The 18,012-nt window shown below is 51.4% G+C and overlaps 2 protein-coding genes across 2 annotated transcripts in view; one reads left to right on the top strand and one right to left on the bottom strand.

Annotated features, from left to right (window-relative positions):
• Window positions 1-5,995, bottom strand: part of LOC147096275 (olfactomedin-like protein 2A) — a 30,154-nt gene extending 24,159 nt beyond the window's left edge. The window contains exon 1 of the mRNA XM_085973859.1: window positions 5,399-5,995. Coding sequence (XP_085829985.1) covers window positions 5,399-5,461 — 63 coding nt within the window. The 5' untranslated portion in view covers window positions 5,462-5,995. The remainder of the gene's footprint in view (window positions 1-5,398) is intronic.
• Window positions 5,996-6,935: 940 nt separating this feature from the next.
• Window positions 6,936-18,012, top strand: part of LOC147096274 (butyrophilin subfamily 1 member A1-like) — a 48,059-nt gene continuing 36,982 nt past the window's right edge. The window contains exons 1-3 of the mRNA XM_085973861.1: window positions 6,936-7,058; window positions 13,515-13,611; window positions 16,865-17,209. Coding sequence (XP_085829987.1) covers window positions 13,554-13,611; window positions 16,865-17,209 — 403 coding nt within the window. The 5' untranslated portion in view covers window positions 6,936-7,058; window positions 13,515-13,553. The remainder of the gene's footprint in view (window positions 7,059-13,514; window positions 13,612-16,864; window positions 17,210-18,012) is intronic.

Below are 18,012 nucleotides of genomic sequence, written 5' to 3'. Positions count from 1 at the left end.
TTCTCACCACTCTCTGTGGTAGCGAGTTCCACCTTCTCACCACTCCCTGTGGTAGCGAGTTCCACCTTCTCACCACTCTCTGTGGTAGCGAGTTCCACCTTCTCACCACTCTCTGTGGTAGCGAGTTCCAACTTCTCACCACTCCCTGTGGTAGCGAGTTCCACCTTCTCACCACTCTCTGTGGTAGCGAGTTCCACCTTCTCACACTCTCTGGGTAAAGAAGTTTCTCCTGAATTCCCTATTGGATTTATTAGTGACTAGGCCCCTAGTTTTGGTCTCCCCCCACAAGCAGAAACACCTTCTCACCAACGAGGGGGGAGAGCGAGTGTGTTAGGAGGTAAGTAGCGAGGAGGGAAGCCTCAGGCTACAGGACGATATAGACGGGTTGGTCAGATGGGCAGAACAGTGGCAAATGGAATTTAACCCTGAAAAGTGTGAGGTGATGCATTTTGGGAGGACTAACAAGGTAAGGGAATACACAATGAATGGTAGGACCCTAGAAAGGGCAGAGGATCAGAGGGACCTTGGTGTGCATGTACATAGATCCCTGAAGGCAGCAGGACAGGTAGATAAGGTGGTTAAAAAGGTATATGGGATACTTGCCTTCATTAGCCGAGGCATAGAATGTAAGAGCAGGGAGGCTATGATGGAGCTGTACAAAACGTTAATTAGGCCACAGCTGGAATACTGTGTGCAGTTCTGGTCACCACCACACTATAGGAAGGATGTGATTGCACTGGAGAGGGTGCAGAGGAGATTGACCAGGATGTTACCTGGGCTGGAGCGCTTCAGATATGAGGAGAGACTGGACAGGCTGGGGTTGTTTTCCTTAGAGCAGAGAAGGCTGAGGGGGGACCTGATTGAGGTGTACACAATTATGAGGGGCACAGATAGGGTAGATAGAAAGGAACTTTTCCCCTTAGTAGAGGGGTCAATAACCAAGGGGCATAGTTTCGAGGTAAGGGGCAGGAGGTTTAGAGGGGATTTGAGGAAAAACTTTTTCACCCAGAGGGTGGTTGGAATCTGGAATTCACTGCCTGAAAGGGTGGTAGAGGCAGGAATCCTCACAACATTCAAGAAGCATTTGGATGAGCACTTGAAACGCCATAGCATACAAGGCTAGGGACCAAGTGCTGGAAAATGGGCTTAGAATAGACAGGGCTTGAAGGCTGGCGCGGACACGATGGGCCGAAGGGCCTCTGTCTGTGCTGTATAACTCTATGGCCTAAAATTCGGTATAGCCACGTTTGGGGCGCTAGTCCTGGCGATGCGCAAAGTTTAGCGCCAGGCGCAATTTAGCGCCACCTAGCGCGATATTGGGTTGCAGCGCCCCTAAAGGTGATTGCGGCGCTAAATCAGGCGCTGCACACTACTCTTAAGGCGCTAACCCGGCGGCGCAACCCAATTTCGCGGCGGCGGGGCGCAGCGAGGGTGCTGTCAATAATCACTTTCCCTGAGACACAGTGGCGCCAGCCAGCTCTTAGAGGGGCAGGTCAATTGGCATCACCAGACACACTCACTGCCTTGTAGGCCTTCAAAGCGGTGGGAGCCTACCTGTGGCACACCAGCCTAGCAAGACATGGAAAGGGTGAGGCAGAGGGCGGGACGCCTCACTGATGGGGCATTGGATGCTTTGGTTGGCGCAGTGGAATCAAGGCCAAGGAAGATGGTCGGAATGTGATTTATGTTTTGGACAGTCTCCCGGGTGTGAGAGGCAGTTATGTGTCAGTGTATTAGTTTTGCTTTCTGTTGCCATAGCTTTCTCATGTTTGAAGGAACCACATTTTGTGCAATGAAACACTTTCTTCATTTACAATGGCCATGCCTGCTATTTACATGCATCTTGCCCTTCACAGGCTTGGGGGTATCAGACCGGTTCCATTCCTGTTCTTGGAATGGCAGCAAGCATTCCGTGAGAGGGGCCTAGAAGCTACTTCTGATCAGCCTCTGACGTGCAGCCTGAGAAGAGCCGCTCGCGTAGAAGTTCAGGCCAGCAGCCATCTTCTCAGCCGCCGACAGAGATGTCCTGCACCTTATCTGAGGCTGCAGATCTGGCTGAAGCAGCTGGCACAGCTCAGTCACCACCTCCTTTCTAAATCGCAGCCTTCTGACACACTGCTCCTCCGGCATGTTCATGTAGGAAAACTGCTGTCAGATAACCCTGCCAGCGTAAGGTCTGCTGTGGCGACGTCTGTTGGCCCTCCTCCGTCTGGCCATGCCCGCCCCCCTCTCCCAGCGTCTCAGTGCCCTTTCCAGATGATTCAGCAGCAGGACGTTCCCCTCCAATGCAGCCCCCATAATAAGTGCCCACAGGAAGGTTCCCCGTTGTCAAGGCTCACCAACAGCAAGGTGATGGTCAGAAGGCTGAAGATCGTCTGCCTGCGCTGGCTCAGTGGTCAAATGGCTCTCAGTGTGCAGCTCAGCAACTCTTTGTAGCTCTCGAGGAAGTTGTGATCCAAAAATGGCTGCCGCTTTTAAACCACACCAGTCCCCTTTGAATAACGCTCCTCCAGCCCAAGAGAGACTTGGTAAGGCCCAGGTAAGCTGTCACTATTAGCGCCAGGCGCTACGGAGGGGGGCGCCACTGAATTTCCGGTCCGGGGCGCCCAAAAGGCGTTGCACACTCAAATGACGTCATAATCAGCCTGCGCCCATGAGCGGGCGCTAAGATTTAGCGCCGGTGCTAAATGCATGCTCAATATGGGGCTAGGCGCCCTGTGCCCACCCGGAAATTGGCTAGCGCCCCACTTCTCGGCCTCTTTAGGCGTTAATCGGTGGCGCAGCCAACCGAATTTCTCCCCCTATGACTCTAATGCTAGAAGGAATGGTTTGATTAAAGAATCCATTTCATGTTCAGGACTCCGTTTTAGGATTAGAAGATGGAATCTGTTGAAACAAGGCAACATCTGTAGAATGTCACAGGACAGCTCAAATCAGCAAGGCCCCTTTGCAAGGGCTGCACAACACTTGTCCGATAAGATAGCCTTGTGTAGCTCTTACATTCTAAAGAAACACGTGCATTAAATAGCGCCTTTCACAACCTCAGGACATCCCCAAAGCGCTTTACAGCCAATGAAGTACTTTTTTTGACGTGTAGTCACTGTTGTAATGTAGGCAACGCGGCAGCCAATTTGCGCACAGCAAGCTCCCACAAACAGCAATGTGTTAAATGACCAGATATACTGTTTAAAAAAAATTCGATCCCAGGATGTGGGCGTCGCTGTCAAGGCCGGCATTTATTGCCCATCCCTAGTTGCCCTTGAGAAGGTGGAGGTGAGCCGCCTTCTTGAACTGCTGCAGTCCGTGTGGTGAAGGTGCTCCCACAGTGCTGTTAGGGAGGGAGTTCCAGGATTTTGACCCAGCGACGATGAAGGATCGGCGATATATTTCTAAGTCGGGATGGTGTGTGACTTGGAGGGGAACTTGGAGGTGGTGGTGTTCCCATGCGCCTGCTGCCCTTGATGTGGGTTGCGGGATAAATATTGGCCCCAGGACACCGGGGAGAACTCCCCTGCTCTTCTTCAAAATAGTGCCACGGGATCTTTTATGTCCACCTGAGAGAGCAGACATCTAATGTCTCAACTGAAAGACGGCATCACCGACAGTGCAGCACACCCTCAATACCGCACTGGGAGTGTCGGCCTAGATTATGTGCTCAAGCCTCTGGAGTGGCGTTCGAACCCACCACCTTCTGGCTCAGAGGCGAGAGTGATCTGGACTGGCTAGTCAACCAGTAATGCAGAACTACTTGGCCCAGTCATTGTATTACCGCTCTCCCCCACAAAGAGTCAACTCAATTACCCCATCTCCCAGCTCCGGCCGAGAGAAAAATCGACCCCAAAATAGATCTCACTTAATTCATTTAAGGTTATGCCCCCTCGTTCTGGACTCCCCCACCCCCCCCCCCCCACCAGAGGAAATAGTTTCTCTCTCTCGCTACCCTATCAAATCCTTTAATCATCTTAAACACAGTGGTGAGAATCCGCTGCGTGAGAATCAATTCAATTCAATTCAATTTTATTTGTCATATATGCAGCAGACGTGTGTACTGCACAATGAAATGTTGATTTTTACGAGTCCTCCCAACATTGGAATAAATATGGCATAGCAATGATAAAAATACTAATAGAAATACAGTAATAATAAATAAAACAACAGTAATAAATAATAATAAATTATTCGTTCATGAGTCTTATGGCCTGGGGGTAGAAGCTGTTTCGAAACCTGCTGGTACGAGACCGTATGCTTCGGTATCTCTTACCGGACGGGAGCAGGGCGAAGAGGTTGTGGCTGGGGTGGCTCGCGTCTTTGATGATTCTCAGGGCCTTCCCCCGGCACCTCTCGGGGTAGATATCCTGCACAGCAGGTAGTTTAATTCCTATAGTATACTATAATCAAGTGTTATTTCCCGGTCAAGATCGATTCCGTTGGGTGTGAATAACCTCGAGTGTCGCACAGTAATGCTCTGTATATCTGTGCCTGGCACTGTCACTGACCCAGAGTTCAAAACCCACAACCCCCCCCCCCGCCACCCCCAACCCCGCCAGGCAGTTTGAGAATTTGAATTCAGTTTTTAAAAAATCTGGAAATAAAAAGCAAGAGAAAGAATGAACTTGCATTTCTATAGCGCCTTTTACAGCCAATGAAGTACTTTTTGACATGTAGTCACTGTTGTAATGTAGGAAACGCGGCAGCCAATTTGCACACAGCATGATCCCACAGACAGCAATGTGACAATGACCAGATCATCTCTGTTTTAGTGATGTTGATTGAGGGATAAATATTGGCCCAGGACTCCCCTGCTCTTCTTCGAAATAGTGGCCGTGGGGGCTTTCACATCCACCCGAGAGGGCGGACGGGGCCTCGGTTTTAACGTCCCACCTCCGACAGTGTGGCGCTCCCTCAGCACTGCGCTGGGCGTGTCGGCTTGAATTAAGTGCTCGGGCGCCTGGAGTGGGACTTGAACCCGCGACCTGCTGACTCAAGAGGCAGAGGGTGCTGCCCCCTGAGCCACGGCTGACACAACTGAATCAGTCAACATGATCGCGAAGTTATTCGGATTGTGGTTAAAAACCCAACTGGTTCACTAATGTTCTTTTAAGGGGACTGAACCTGTCCTCCTTACCCGGTCTGGGGCCTGTATGTGACTCCAGTCTCAGACCAACGCGGTTGACCCTTAAACTACCCTCCGAAGTGGCCAAGAAAGCCACTCAGTTCCATCAAAACCCACTGCAGAGATTTGAGCGACGAGCGATGGGCAGTAAATGCCGGTCTTGCCAGCGACGCCCACATTCCGAGAATGAATTTTTAAAAAGCACCCAATGCCAGTCAGTTTCTGCGTGGGCGCTCTGCCCGCAGACTGCCAGCCACACTTCATGAAATAAACACCCATCCTTACCTGAGCCAAGGCGAGCAGCACGGAGTTCAGGAGCAATGTGGAGGCCACGAGTCCAGCCCTCATTGTAGCACCAGTTTGACCGGCTCCTGCCCTCACAGCCGGGGGCACCACTGCAGAATCTCACTGACTCCGGGAGCGGGCATTTTACCGGGGTTAAGCTGTGGGGAATGGGGTGCCTCTCTGTGTCTCCATCCTACGCCAGGCTGGCAGGGGGGGTGGGGGGGACTGAGTCAGGGCTAGAGGTGCTGCCATGCAGCTCCCGCTTCAGACGCCGACACTCTCCGACCGATGCCAAGTATCCAGAGGGCAGGCTGGGTTCACAGTCCCTGGGGAAATCCGTGTCCACAGTCCACATCTATCCTTGCACTGTCACCAATCAGCATTTAAAGTGCATTCACTGTCACGCCGACAGAGCTCACTGCACACCAGCCCTGCTTCCTTTCACATACTGTCACGTCCTGCTGTCTCCTGGCTCTCTCTCTCTCTCTCTCTCTCTCTCTCTGTCGTTACTACCCTGCCTTTGTTGTGCTGTCTTATAGACTGGCTCGGTACATCCTGTGTGTGGTTCAACTTGTTACACACACCCCCACTGCACTCTCCCCCCCGCCCACCCCATCACCTGGCCAACAGTGCCACCTAGGGACAGCGCCCTATGCCAGCGGGCAGGAGCCGGTTCAGAAGAAATGGGAGCAGGAGTCGGCCATACGGCCCCTCGCGCCTGCTCCGCCAGTCAGTAAGATCATGGCTGGTCTTCGGCACGGCCGCCGATGGTGGAGCGATGAAAATTGGGGGCGCGCAAGAGGCCAGAATTGGAGGAGCGCAGCGATCTCGGAGGGTTGTGGGGTTGGAGGTGATTACAGAGATAGGGAGGGGAGGCGAGGCCATGGAGGGATTTGAAAACAAGGATGAGAATTTTAAAATCGAGGCGTTGCCGGACTGGGAGCCAGTGTAGGTCAGCGAGCACAGGGGTGATGGGCGAGCAGGATTATAAGACCACCCCTATAAGACCGCCCCGAGAAGACCAACCCAATAAGACCACCCTTATAAGACCAACCCTATAAGACCACCCTATAAGGCCCCTCATATAAGGCCAACCCGATGAGACCACTCCAAAAAATCCAACCCTATAAAACCATCCTATAAGACTACCCCTAAAAGGCCACCCTATAAGGACATACCTATAAGGCCATACTATAAGACCACCCCTATAAGCCCACCCTATAAAGGCACCCTATAAGACCATCCCTATAAAACTACCCCTTTAGGGCTACCTCTTAGCCCTTTCTGGGCTGAAGAAGCAGGACTCTCTCCCGGTATGAACCCAGACCCAGTCCTAACCCGGGTTGACCAGCCTAGTGTCTCCACTCCCCCTGCCTGACTGGATTTGCTGTACAGAGAGCCAGCAGGGACTCGAGGGGCCGAATGGCCTCCTTCTGTGCCGTTGTGACGGCCCTGGCGGCACAAGCCCTTTAAAGTAGCACCATCTGCTGGGAGGAGGAGGAAAGCCACAGCAGTCTGGCCTTTAAGGGACTGGAAAGTGAAACTCGATTGGAGCAAAATTCGACGGTTCCGGTTTTCCGGTAAAGGCCTGAACCTGGAGAGGGCGGAAAAAAAGCGGAGGGGTAAAGATCGTGTCATAGTCTCGCCGAATAAGCAATCGGTAAGTTTCGAACATTGTTTTAAAGATATTGAAATCCCTAAACCATCCGACCAGGGATTTGCACTGAATCTGGGTGGGTCGGTGCCGCCTTTCCGGGTCTTGCTCCACACAGTTGAATGTATCTTTAATCGGGTTTTATTCCCACAATATTCCGGTGCGGATCTGCCCCCGCCCCCCCCCAGGTCACTGCTGCCTGACCCACGGCGAGTTGGGAAGCTCCCCCCGACCCCGGCCAGCGAACCTGGCGCTGGTGAAACGTGACGGGCGTGTCAATTTCCAAGTGGATACATTGTCACCTTGAGCGCCCTCGACATTTTCTCAAGGTTACAGGCAAGCTGAGCAATGTTACTTCTGTATCTGCTGATCACTGGCTACCTCATGCCAGGGAGTGCGGAGGGTTCAAACCCCTTGAACACAGATCAGCAGAAGCCTGCTCTGCTGGCCGACCTCCCATCTTCCACCCTCCATAAACTCCAGCTCCTCCAAGAAAATGCTGCCCGTGTCCTAACTCGCTAACCCGTCACCCCCGTGTGTTCGCTGACCGCACAAAGTGGAGGAGAAGCATCCGGGAAGGCGCCGAACACCTCGAGTCTCTTCGCCGGGAGCAAGCGGAAGCCAAGCGCAGGCAGTGCAAGGAGCGCACGTCAACCCAAGCACCCCACCCGCCCCTTCGACCACCGTCTGCCCCACCTGTGACAGAGACTGTAGGTCCCGCATTGGACTCGGTCACCCGCGAGCTCATTTTTAATGTGGAAGCAAGTCATCCTCGATTCCGAGGGACTGCCTAAGAAGATGTGGGCACCCGGTCAGGCAACACCTCAATTTGAAATTCTCATCCTTGTTTTCAAATCTCCCCCACCCCGTGACATCGCCCCTCCCTACCTCTGTAACCTCCTCCAGCCCCACCACCCTCCCAGATCTCTGTGCTCCTCCAATCCTGGCCTCTTGCGCATCCCCAATTTTCATCGCTCCACCATTGGTGGCCGTGCCTTCGACTGCCTGGGCCCTGAACTCTGGAATTCCCTCCCTGAACACCTCTACCTCTCTCTGCTTCTGTGCGCAAATTAGCTGCTGCGTTTCCTACATTGAGGGATCAGCCATGGCTCAGTTGGGAGCACTCTCGTCTGTGAATCAGAAGGTTGTGGGTTTGAGCTCCACTCCAGAACACCCAAATCCAGGCTGACACTCCCAGCGCGGTACTGAGGGAGTGCTGCACTGTCGGAGAGGGCCGTCTTTCAGATGAAACATTAATCCGAAGTCCCGTCTGCCCTCTCGGGTGGACATAAATGATCTCTCAGCCATTATTTCGAAGCAAAGGGAGGTTCTCCCCAGTGTCCTGGGGCTAATATTTATCCCACAAACAACATCACTGAAAAACAGATTCTCTAGTCATTTCCCTGCATTACAACAGTGACTACACTTCAAAAGTACATCATTGGCTGTGAAACTCTTTGGGGCGTCCGGAGGTGGTGAAAGGCGCTATAGCAATGCAAGTCTGTCTTTCCTTTCTGCTGTAGTTGTAGGGTGAACGCAGCCTAAGTCTGGAGTCACGGTTTCAGCAGGACAAAGTGGAGTAATACCCAGGCTTGGGGCTTTTCTCTAGAAAAGAGAAGGCTGAGTGGTGACCTGATTGAGGCCTTTAAGATTATGAAAGGGGTTCGATCGGGTAGACGTAGAGAAGATGTTTCCACTTGTGGGGGAGTCCAGAACTAGGGGCCATCAATATAAGATAGTCACTAATAAATCCAATAGGGAATTCCGGAGAAAATTCTTTACCCAGAGAGTGGTGAGAATATGGAACTCACTACCACAGGGAGTGGTTGAGGCGAATAGTATGGATACTTTTTTTTTACTCGTTTTATGGGATGTGGGCGTCGCTGGCAAGGCCAGCATTTATTGCCCATCCCTAGTTGCCCTTGAGAAGGTGGTGGTGAGCCGCCTTCCTGAACCGCTGCAGTCCGTGTGGTGAAGGTGCTCCCACAGTGCTGTTAGGGAGGGAGCTCCAGGATTTTGACCCAGCGACGATGAAGGATCGGCGATATACCTCTAAGTCAGGATGGTGTGTGACCAGGAGGGGAATTCGGAGGTGGCGGTGTTCCCATGAGCCTGCTGCCCTTGTCCTAACATCCTGCGCCTGTGTTCTGTTCACCGGTTCTGTTCAAACCACTGCAGCCCGAGGACCTGAGAGCGATAAACACGCTCCCTCCACGAGATCACAATAAAACTCTCGCAGTTAAGGGGAAGCTGGATAAACATGTGAGGGAGAAGGGAATAGAAGGATACGCTGATGGGGTGAGATGAAGGGAGGGAGGAGGCTCGTGTGGAGCATAACTGGCACGGTCCAGTTGGGCTGAATGGCCTGTTTCTGTGCTATAAATACGTTGTAAACCTGTGAACAGAGTGACTGCTGCCAATGAACTGGAAATTGCGCTGAAGCATTCCGTGCATAACTGTTAGGTTCCAAATAAGAAAAAGTAATGCTCTTCTTAGGCAGTCCCTCGGAACCGAGGATGACTTGCTTCCACATTAAAAATGAGTTCTCAGGTGACTGATGAGTCCAATGTGGGACCTACAGTCTCTGTCACAGGTGGGGGCAGACGGTGGTTGAAGGGGCAGGTGGGTGGGGTGCTTGGGTTGTCGTGCGCTCCTTCTGCTTGGCTTCCGCTTGCTCCTGGCGAAGAGACTCGGTGTTCGGCGCCTTCCCGGATGCTTCTCCTCCACTTTGTGCGGTCAGCGAACACACGGGGGTGACGGGTTAGCGAGTTAGGACACGGGCAGCATTTTCTTGGAGGAGCTGGAGTTTATGGAGGGTGGAAGATGGGAGGGCAACCAGGAGAGCAGGGCCTTCTGCTGATCTGTGTTCAAGGGGTTTGAACCCTCCGCACTCCCTGGCATGAGGTAGATACAAAAGTAACATTACTCAGCTTGCTAGGGATGGGCAATAAATGCTGGCCTTGCCAGCAACGCCCACATCCCATAAACGAGTATTTAAAAAAAAATAAAAAAAATAATCTATTCTATTCGCCTCAACCACTCCCTGTGGTAGTGAGTTCCATATTCTCACCACTCTCTGGGTAAAGAAGTTTCTCCGGAATTCCCTATTGGATTTATTAGTGACTATCTTATATTGATGGCCCCTAGTTCTGGACTCCCCCACAAGTGGAAACATCTTCTCTACGTCTACCCTATCGAACCCCTTTCATAATCTTAAAGGCCTCAATCAGGTCACCACTCAGCCTTCTCTTTTCTAGAGAAAAGCCCCAAGCCTGGGTATTACTCCACTTTGTCCTGCTGAAACCGTGACTCCAGACTTAGGCTGCGTTCACCCTACAACTACAGCAGAAAGGAAAGACAGACTTGCATTGCTATAGCGCCTTTCACCACCTCAGGACGCCCCAAAACGTTTCACAGACAATGAAGCACTTTTGAAGTGTAGTCACTGTTGTAATGTAGGGAAATGACTGGAGAATCTGTTTTTCAGTGATGTTGTTTGTGGGATAAATATTAGCCCCAGGACACTGGGGAGAACCTCCCTTTGCTTCGAAATAATGGCCGCGAGACCATTTATGTCCACCCGAGAGGGCAGACGGGGCTTCGAATTAACGTTTCATCTGAAAGATGGCCCCCTCTGACAGTGCAGCACTCCCTCAGTACCGCGCTGGGAGTGTCAGCCTGGATTTGGGTGTTCTGGAGTGGAGCTCGAACCCACGACCTGATTCTTAGACGAGAGTGCTCCCAACTGAGCCACAGCTGATCCCTCAATGTAGGAAACGCAGCAGCTAATTTGCGCACAGAAGCAGAGCGAGAGGCAGAGAGGCAGAGAGGTTCAGGGAGGGAATTCCATAGTTCAGGGCCCAGGCAGTCGAAGGCACGGCCACCAATGGTGGAGCGATGAAAATCAGGGATGCGCAAGAGGCCAGGATCGGAGGAGCACAGCGATCTGGGAGGGTGGTGGGGCTGGAGGAGGTTACAGAGGTAGGGAGGGGCGATGTCACGGGGTGGGGGAGATTTGAAAACAAGGATGCGAATTTCAAATTGAGGAGTTGCCTGACTGGGTGCCCACATCTTCTTCTCTTCTTCTTAGGCAGTCCCTCGGAACCGAGGATGACTTGCTTCCACATTAAAAATGAGCTCGCGGGTGACTGATGAGTCCAGTGCGGGACCTACAGTCTCTGTCACAGGTGGGGCAGACGGTGGTTGAAGGGGCGGGTGGGTGGGGTGCTTGGGTTGACTTGCGCTGCCTGCGCTTGGCTTCCGCTTGCTCCCGGCGAAGAGACTCGAGGTGTTCGGCGCCTTCCCGGATGCTTCTCCTCCGCTTTGTGCGGTCTTGGGCCAGGGATTCCCAGGTGTCGGTGGGGATGTTGCACTTTTTCAAGGAGGCTTTGAGGGTGTCCTTGAAACGTTTCCTCTGCCCACCTGGGGCTCTCTTGCCATGACGGAGCTCCGAGTAGAGCGCTTGTTTTGGGAGTCTCGTATCGGGCATGCAGACGATGTGACCCATCCATCGGAGCTGATCGAGCGTGGTCATAACTTCGATGTTGGCCTGAGCGAGAACACTGACGTTGGTGCCCCTATCCAGCCAATGGATTTGCAGAATCTTGTGGAGGCAGCATTGGTGGTACCTCTCCAGTGTTTTGAGGTGCCTGCTGTACATGGTCCATGTCTCTGAGGCATACAGGAGGGTGGGTATCACTGCTGCTCTGTAGACCATGAGCTTAGTGCCGGGTTTGAGGTCCTGGTCTTCAAGCGCTCTCTTCCTCAGGCGACCAAATGCTGCACTGGCACACTGAAGGTGGTGTTGGAGTTTGTCATCGATGTCTGCCCTTGTTGACAGTCGGCTCCCGAGGTATGGAAAGTGGTCCACGTTGTCCAAGGCCTTGTCATGGATTTTGATAATTGGGGGGCAGCACTGTGGCAGGGGCAGGTTGGTAGAGGACCTTTGTCTTACGGATGTTTAGTATAAGGCCCATGCTCTCGTACGCTTCGGTGAAGGTGTTAACAATGGTTTGGAGTTCGACCTCCGAGTGTGCGCTGACGCAAGCGTCGTCTACATACTGTAATTCGACGCTTACTGTAAAGTAACGCTCACCACAACAGACAGAGGAGATGATAATGCAAATAAAACTCTCTCAACCTGACAACATCCGAATATCACCTTCGTCACATTTCCTCATTAAATTGGTACTGGATGTTTGAGCGGTTCCTTTTGATGAATTAATCACACTGCTGTCTCTCGCTCTCTCGTTTTCCTCCCCAGTCTCTCTGTCTCTAGCGCTCCTCTCTCTATCTCTCCACACTATCTCTACTCACTTTCTCAATGATCCCTTTCCCAGCTGATTAAATCCTAACATCCTGCATTCTGTTCACCGGTTCTGTTCAAACCACTGCAGTCCGAGGACCTGATAGCGATAAGCACGCTCCCTCCACGAGATCACAAAACTCTCGCCGTCTGACAACATCCTGATATCAACTTCAAGTCACATTACAGACCGCGCAACACCTGAAATTTCCACACCCCTCCCCTTTCTGTCTCTCACCAATCTGTGGGCAGTCCAGCGACAACACCCAAAAAAAATCCCCTGGAACTGCACCCGTGCAACAACTTTATTTCATTATAACAACAGGAAACGCTGGAAAAACTCAGCAGGCCAGGCAACGTCCGTGGAGAGAGAAATAGTCAACGTTTCAGGTCGAAACCCTTCGTCGGGACTGAGAGAAAAGGCAGGAAATGAAACAAAAGGCAGTTTGGGGGCTGGGAAATGGGGGAGGGGATGAAAGAAGAGACATTAAGAGATATTCAAGGTGAGACGAGATGGTAATAGGACAGGTAAAGAAACAGACAATGGCTCTAAATGAAGTGTGAAATGGGCTGGCAGAGTGAGAGACAGCTGCCATGTGGGAGAGAGAAAAAGGAGAAGTCACAAACCAACAGTGTGGATAAAATATGATAGGGGCCGAGGTTATGATCTGAAATTGTTGAACTCGATATTGAGTCCAGAAGGCTGTAAAGTGCCTAATCGGAAGATGAGGTGCTGTTCCTCGAGCTCACCCTGAGCTTCCATGGAACAATGCAAGAGGCCGCGGACGGTGAGGTCCGAGTGGGAATGGAGCAGTGAATTAAAATGACAGGCGACCGGAAGCTCGGGGTCCCCCTTACGGACTGAACGGAGGTGTTCCACAAAGCGGTCACCCAATCTGCGTTTGGTCTCCCCAATGTAGAGGAGACCACATCGTGAGCAGCGAATACAGTATACTAGATTGCAAGAAGTACAAGTAAATCGCTGTTTCACCTGGAAGGGGTGTTTAGGGCCCTGGACAGGGGGGAGGTATAGGGGCATGTGTTGCATCTCCTGCGCTTGCACGGGAAGGTTTATTTCATTGGCAGCAGTCACGTCCTGTGAATTGCAGAGTGAAGGAGGTGAATGTCCATACCTAACGAAACCTCTTGTCTTTCAGGGTCTGCACGGACAGTCTCTTCGGTTCTTCGGTGAGAGGATGAAGCCCTGGGCCCTGCTTCTGATTCTCCTGCTCGGGATCCATTCTACACTGGCTGGTGAGAGACACCACTGCCCAAACATCTCAACCCCTTGCTTAATATTGATGTGTGCAAGAGTGGGGGGGAGGGGGGGAATGGAATGAAACGGAGCAAATAGGGTTTGTTAACTTTACAAGCACCGTTGCGGGACTTGGCGACACTTCTCTTGGTCAACGACCACCCCTTAACCTCTGGGGCTGCCTGTCCAACACTGAGTCATGGAGGGCTCACAGCTTCCCTCGGTGAACTCGGGGGAAGACGAAAGCCATCGTCTTCCTCCCCCGCCTGTTCCTTTGCTACTGATTCTCCACTCACTGGCTCAGACAAGCAGGCAGGGCCCCACATCCTCCCCACCACCAATCGTAGAATCCCACAGCACAGAAGGAGGCCATTTGGCCCATCGTGCCTGTGCCGGCTCTTTGAAAGAGCTGTATAATCTAATTCCACTCCCCCTGCTCTTTCCCCCATAGCCCTGCAAATTTCTCCTTTCCAAGTATGTATCCAATTCCCCTTTTGAAAGTTCCTGTGGAATCTGCTTCCTCCGCCCTTTCAGGCAGTGCATTCCAGATCACAACAACCATCTGTGTATATAAAAAAAAAAAAAATCTCCTCATTGCCCCAATTATCTCCAAACCATGTCCTCTGGTTACCCGCCCTCCCACCAGTGGAAGCTGTTTTTCCTTATTTACTCTGCCAAATTCCCTTGTAATTTTGAGCACCTCTAGTAAATCTTCCCTTAACCTTCTCTAAGGAGAGCAATCCCAGCTTCTCCAGTCTCTCCAAATAAGTCCCTCATCCCTGGTGCCATTCTATTAAATCTCCTCTGCACCCTATACATCAACGTATAGTTTGTAAATAAATGTTTGCCAGATACTTTGGCTGGAATTTTCCATGGGGTCGGTGGCGGGTCAGGTGGGAAAGTATTTTTTTTTCTGACAGCGGGTTGGGACCCCGCTGTCATCCCGCTTCCACGCGCCTTTCTCACTGTCCAGCCTGTCCGTGCTGAGCAGACTCGACAGGCAGTGGTGGGCAACCCAATTAATCTCTAACATCTAGTTGACAGATCATTAACAGGCTTTTTTAACTTACCTTTTCACTTTAACTTCATGGCCACGGGATCCACACTGTTCGGGGACCACGGCTGTCAACCTGAGGCGGGAGTTCATTGGCCATTGCTCCAGCTGATTACTTGACAGCTTCAAATGTACAGTAAAAGCTCCCACCTGACAGATTATCACTTTCCTCAGCCACAAGCTGTTTCTCAGTCCATTTCCAGCTCCATCTCCATCCAGTATCACCTCATTGGAAGAACTCTCTCACCATTGACAGAATGCTTCTGTCATCTCTACTTCACCTATTCTGATAACATGGGTGCCCTTTATACTCTCTCACCTTGGTCCTTAGAATCCCACCACAATCAGCCCCAACGCCAGCAGCACCAATAACAACACCAACCTTCTCCGCAATCAACTGATGCTGCACAGGACACAGGGCATCAGCACCTGACCACATTGCTGCCCGGGAGGCCAGGGATGGCCTCACCATGGCCAGATTTACTTCACTTGGCGCTGTACACCCTGGCTGCCACATGATGTGCCAGGTTGGCACCACCCCACACCAGCACCGTAAAGCATCCCTACAATGTCCAAGCCATCCCTTTCACACTTGCCACCATTGCGGAGGGTACCGTTCTGTCTCGCCATTCACTGCAACTCACTGAGCCACTTACAAAGGTGCACTCAAATCTGTCCAAGAACGCAAAGTGTTGAAAATAAAGGTTTGACATTTTTTGACAATGTTTGACACCATATTAACAGAAACTTTACATGATCTTTGGATAAAACACCCAAATGGCTACCCTTGTGTATTGTTAGTTGGTATGATTGCACTAGGATGATGGTGAGTGTGAGTGGTGGCTAGTGAGACGGGGAAGTGATAATGTAGATAGAGAGGGATGGGTGGAGGTGCAAGGTAAGTTGGTGTGAGTAAGGATGCGCAGGAGTAGGGTAGGGAAGGCAGAGTGATGGGGATGTGATGAGGCACAGCAGGATGAAGGTGAGTGTGGCTTTGTACTAATGTTTCGTGATCTAATGAGATCATTGAAAGGTTTGCACCACTGCAGCCTGGTCCTCCTGATGACATCCCTGCTTGTGTCCTGTGCAATGTGCAACCAGGCTGTGTTGGTCTCCAGGGGAGGTCTCTTCTGCCCATGGGAAGGGAAGAGAACCTCCCTGCGTGCTGTGACTCCCTCCATAAGCATATGGGGGAGTCATGGGAGAGCCTGGGTGCAGCTCTGCACCTCTGTGCAGTGCTCGTCAGTGTATGCAGCACCTCAATGCTGTAGAACGCCGACAGCACAAATGTCAAAATAAAGTTGGTCATGGTCCCTTTAAGGAAACCGCCTATGACGCGTCATGAAATGACCTCACCAGACCCTCTAATCTTCCTCTAATTGGACCGGCAAACGCGCTGGGTGGGCTTAATGAACCCAATCAAAGGAAAATCATTTTGGACGGCGGGATGGAGCCAGCGGCGGGGTCGGGACCCGCCGAGGGGAGCAAAATCCCGGTCATAATTTCTTGCAGCCGAATCCCCTTTAACATACAAAAAGAAAATACTGCAGATGCTGGAAATCTGAAATAAAAACAAGAAAATGCTGGAGAAACTCAGCGGGTCAGGCAGCATCTGTGAAGAGAGAAACAGAGTTAACGTTTCAGGTCGATGACCCTTTGTCAGAACTGGAAAAAAGCAGAAAATAGAACAGATTTTTAAGCAAGTGTAGAGGCTGAGGAAAGGGGGGAGGGGATGAAAGAACAAAAGGGAAGGTCTGTGATAGGATAGAAGGCGGAAGAGGTTAAGAGACATTGAGAGATGTTCAAGGCAAAAGGAGACGGTAATGGGACAGGTTAAGAAACAAAGGGTGGCTCTAGATGAAGTGTAAATTGTGCTGTAAAAAAAAAATATATATATAATAGGGGCCGAGGTTATGATCTGAAAGTGTTGAACTCTATGTTGAGTCCGGAAGGCTGTAAAGTGCCTAATCGAAAGATGAGGTGCTGTTCCTCGAGCTTACGCTGAACTTCCGTGGAACAATGCAGGAGGCCGCGGACGGTGAGGTCTGAGTGGGAGTAAAGCGGTGAATTGAAATGACAGGCGACCGGAAGCTCAGGGTCACCTTTACGGACTGGAAGGAGGTGTTCCGCAAAGCAACCTCGGCAAGACTGCCCCTCCCTGCTCCCCGACATTCACTAGAGTGCTTCTTGTTTTCTAGGGGATTTCAAAGTGGTCTGCACGCAGCACCCGATCGTGATTGCTGTCGGGGTCACGGCGGTGCTGGAGTGCCAGCTGATCCCCAGTGTCCCTCTGGAGGGCATGGAGATCCGCTGGACCAAGTCCAATGCGCTGGTCCACCTGTACAGGTTCGGGCTGCACGAGAACGACGGGCAGGACGCCCGTTACCAGGGCCGGACCGAACTCTTTGATGCCGAGTTCAAGAGCGGCAACATCTCGCTGATGTTGAAGAAGGTCGAGCTGCTCGACCAGGGCGAGTACAAGTGTTTCGTGGAGACACCGACCTTGGGATACCAAGACGCGGTAATCAACCTGAAAGCAGCGAGTAAGTACCCGTTTGGCATCGATTTCCCCTGTCCTCGGTTGCGAGATTGAACAGCGATTTCCTGTAAGTGTCTTTTTTTTTACATAGTATTTACAGCATGGAGACAGGCCATTCGGCCCAACTGATCTGTGCTGGTGTTTCTGCTCTACACGAGCCTCCTCCCACCTTAACTTCATCTCACCCCATCACAATATCCTATTCCTTTCTCCCTCATGTGTTTCTCCCCTTAAAGGCATAGAATGATACAGCACAGAAGGAGGCCATTTGGCCCATTGTGCCTGTGCCAGCCCTTTGGTAGAGCTGTCCAATTAATCCCACTCCTGCTCTTTCCCCATAGCCCTGTAAATTTTTCCCTTCAAGTATTTATCCAATTCTCTTTTGAACCTAACATCCTTTTCAGGCAGTGCATTCCAGATCACAACTTGTATATAAAAAACACCCACTGTTTCTTCATGTTGCCTCTGGTTCTTTTACCAATCACTTTAAAGCTCTATCCTCTGGTTATCGATCCTTCTGCCCCAGGCAACAGTTTCTCCTTATTTACTCTGTAAAAACCATTCATAATTTGGAACACCTCTATCAAATCTCCCCTTAACCTTCTCTGTTCTAAGGAGCATCGATGCTATTTGCTTCAACTACCCGCTGTGGTAGCGAGTTCCACATTCTCACTGCTCTCTGGGTTTCTTCTGATTTCCCTATTGGATTTATTAGTGACTCTCTTATATCGACGGCCCCTAGTTTTGGTCTCCTCCACAAGTGGAAACATCTTCTCTACATTGACCCTATCAAACCCGTCTCAAATT

Source organism: Somniosus microcephalus, unplaced genomic scaffold, assembly GCF_052327205.1.
Source record: "Somniosus microcephalus isolate GS21.2 unplaced genomic scaffold, FLI_Smic_1.0 unresolved_chr1, whole genome shotgun sequence".
Classification (NCBI taxonomy): Eukaryota; Metazoa; Chordata; class Chondrichthyes; order Squaliformes; family Somniosidae; genus Somniosus; species Somniosus microcephalus.
Note: the sequence above shows the minus strand (reverse complement) of the source record. Positions and strands in the feature narration are given on the sequence as shown.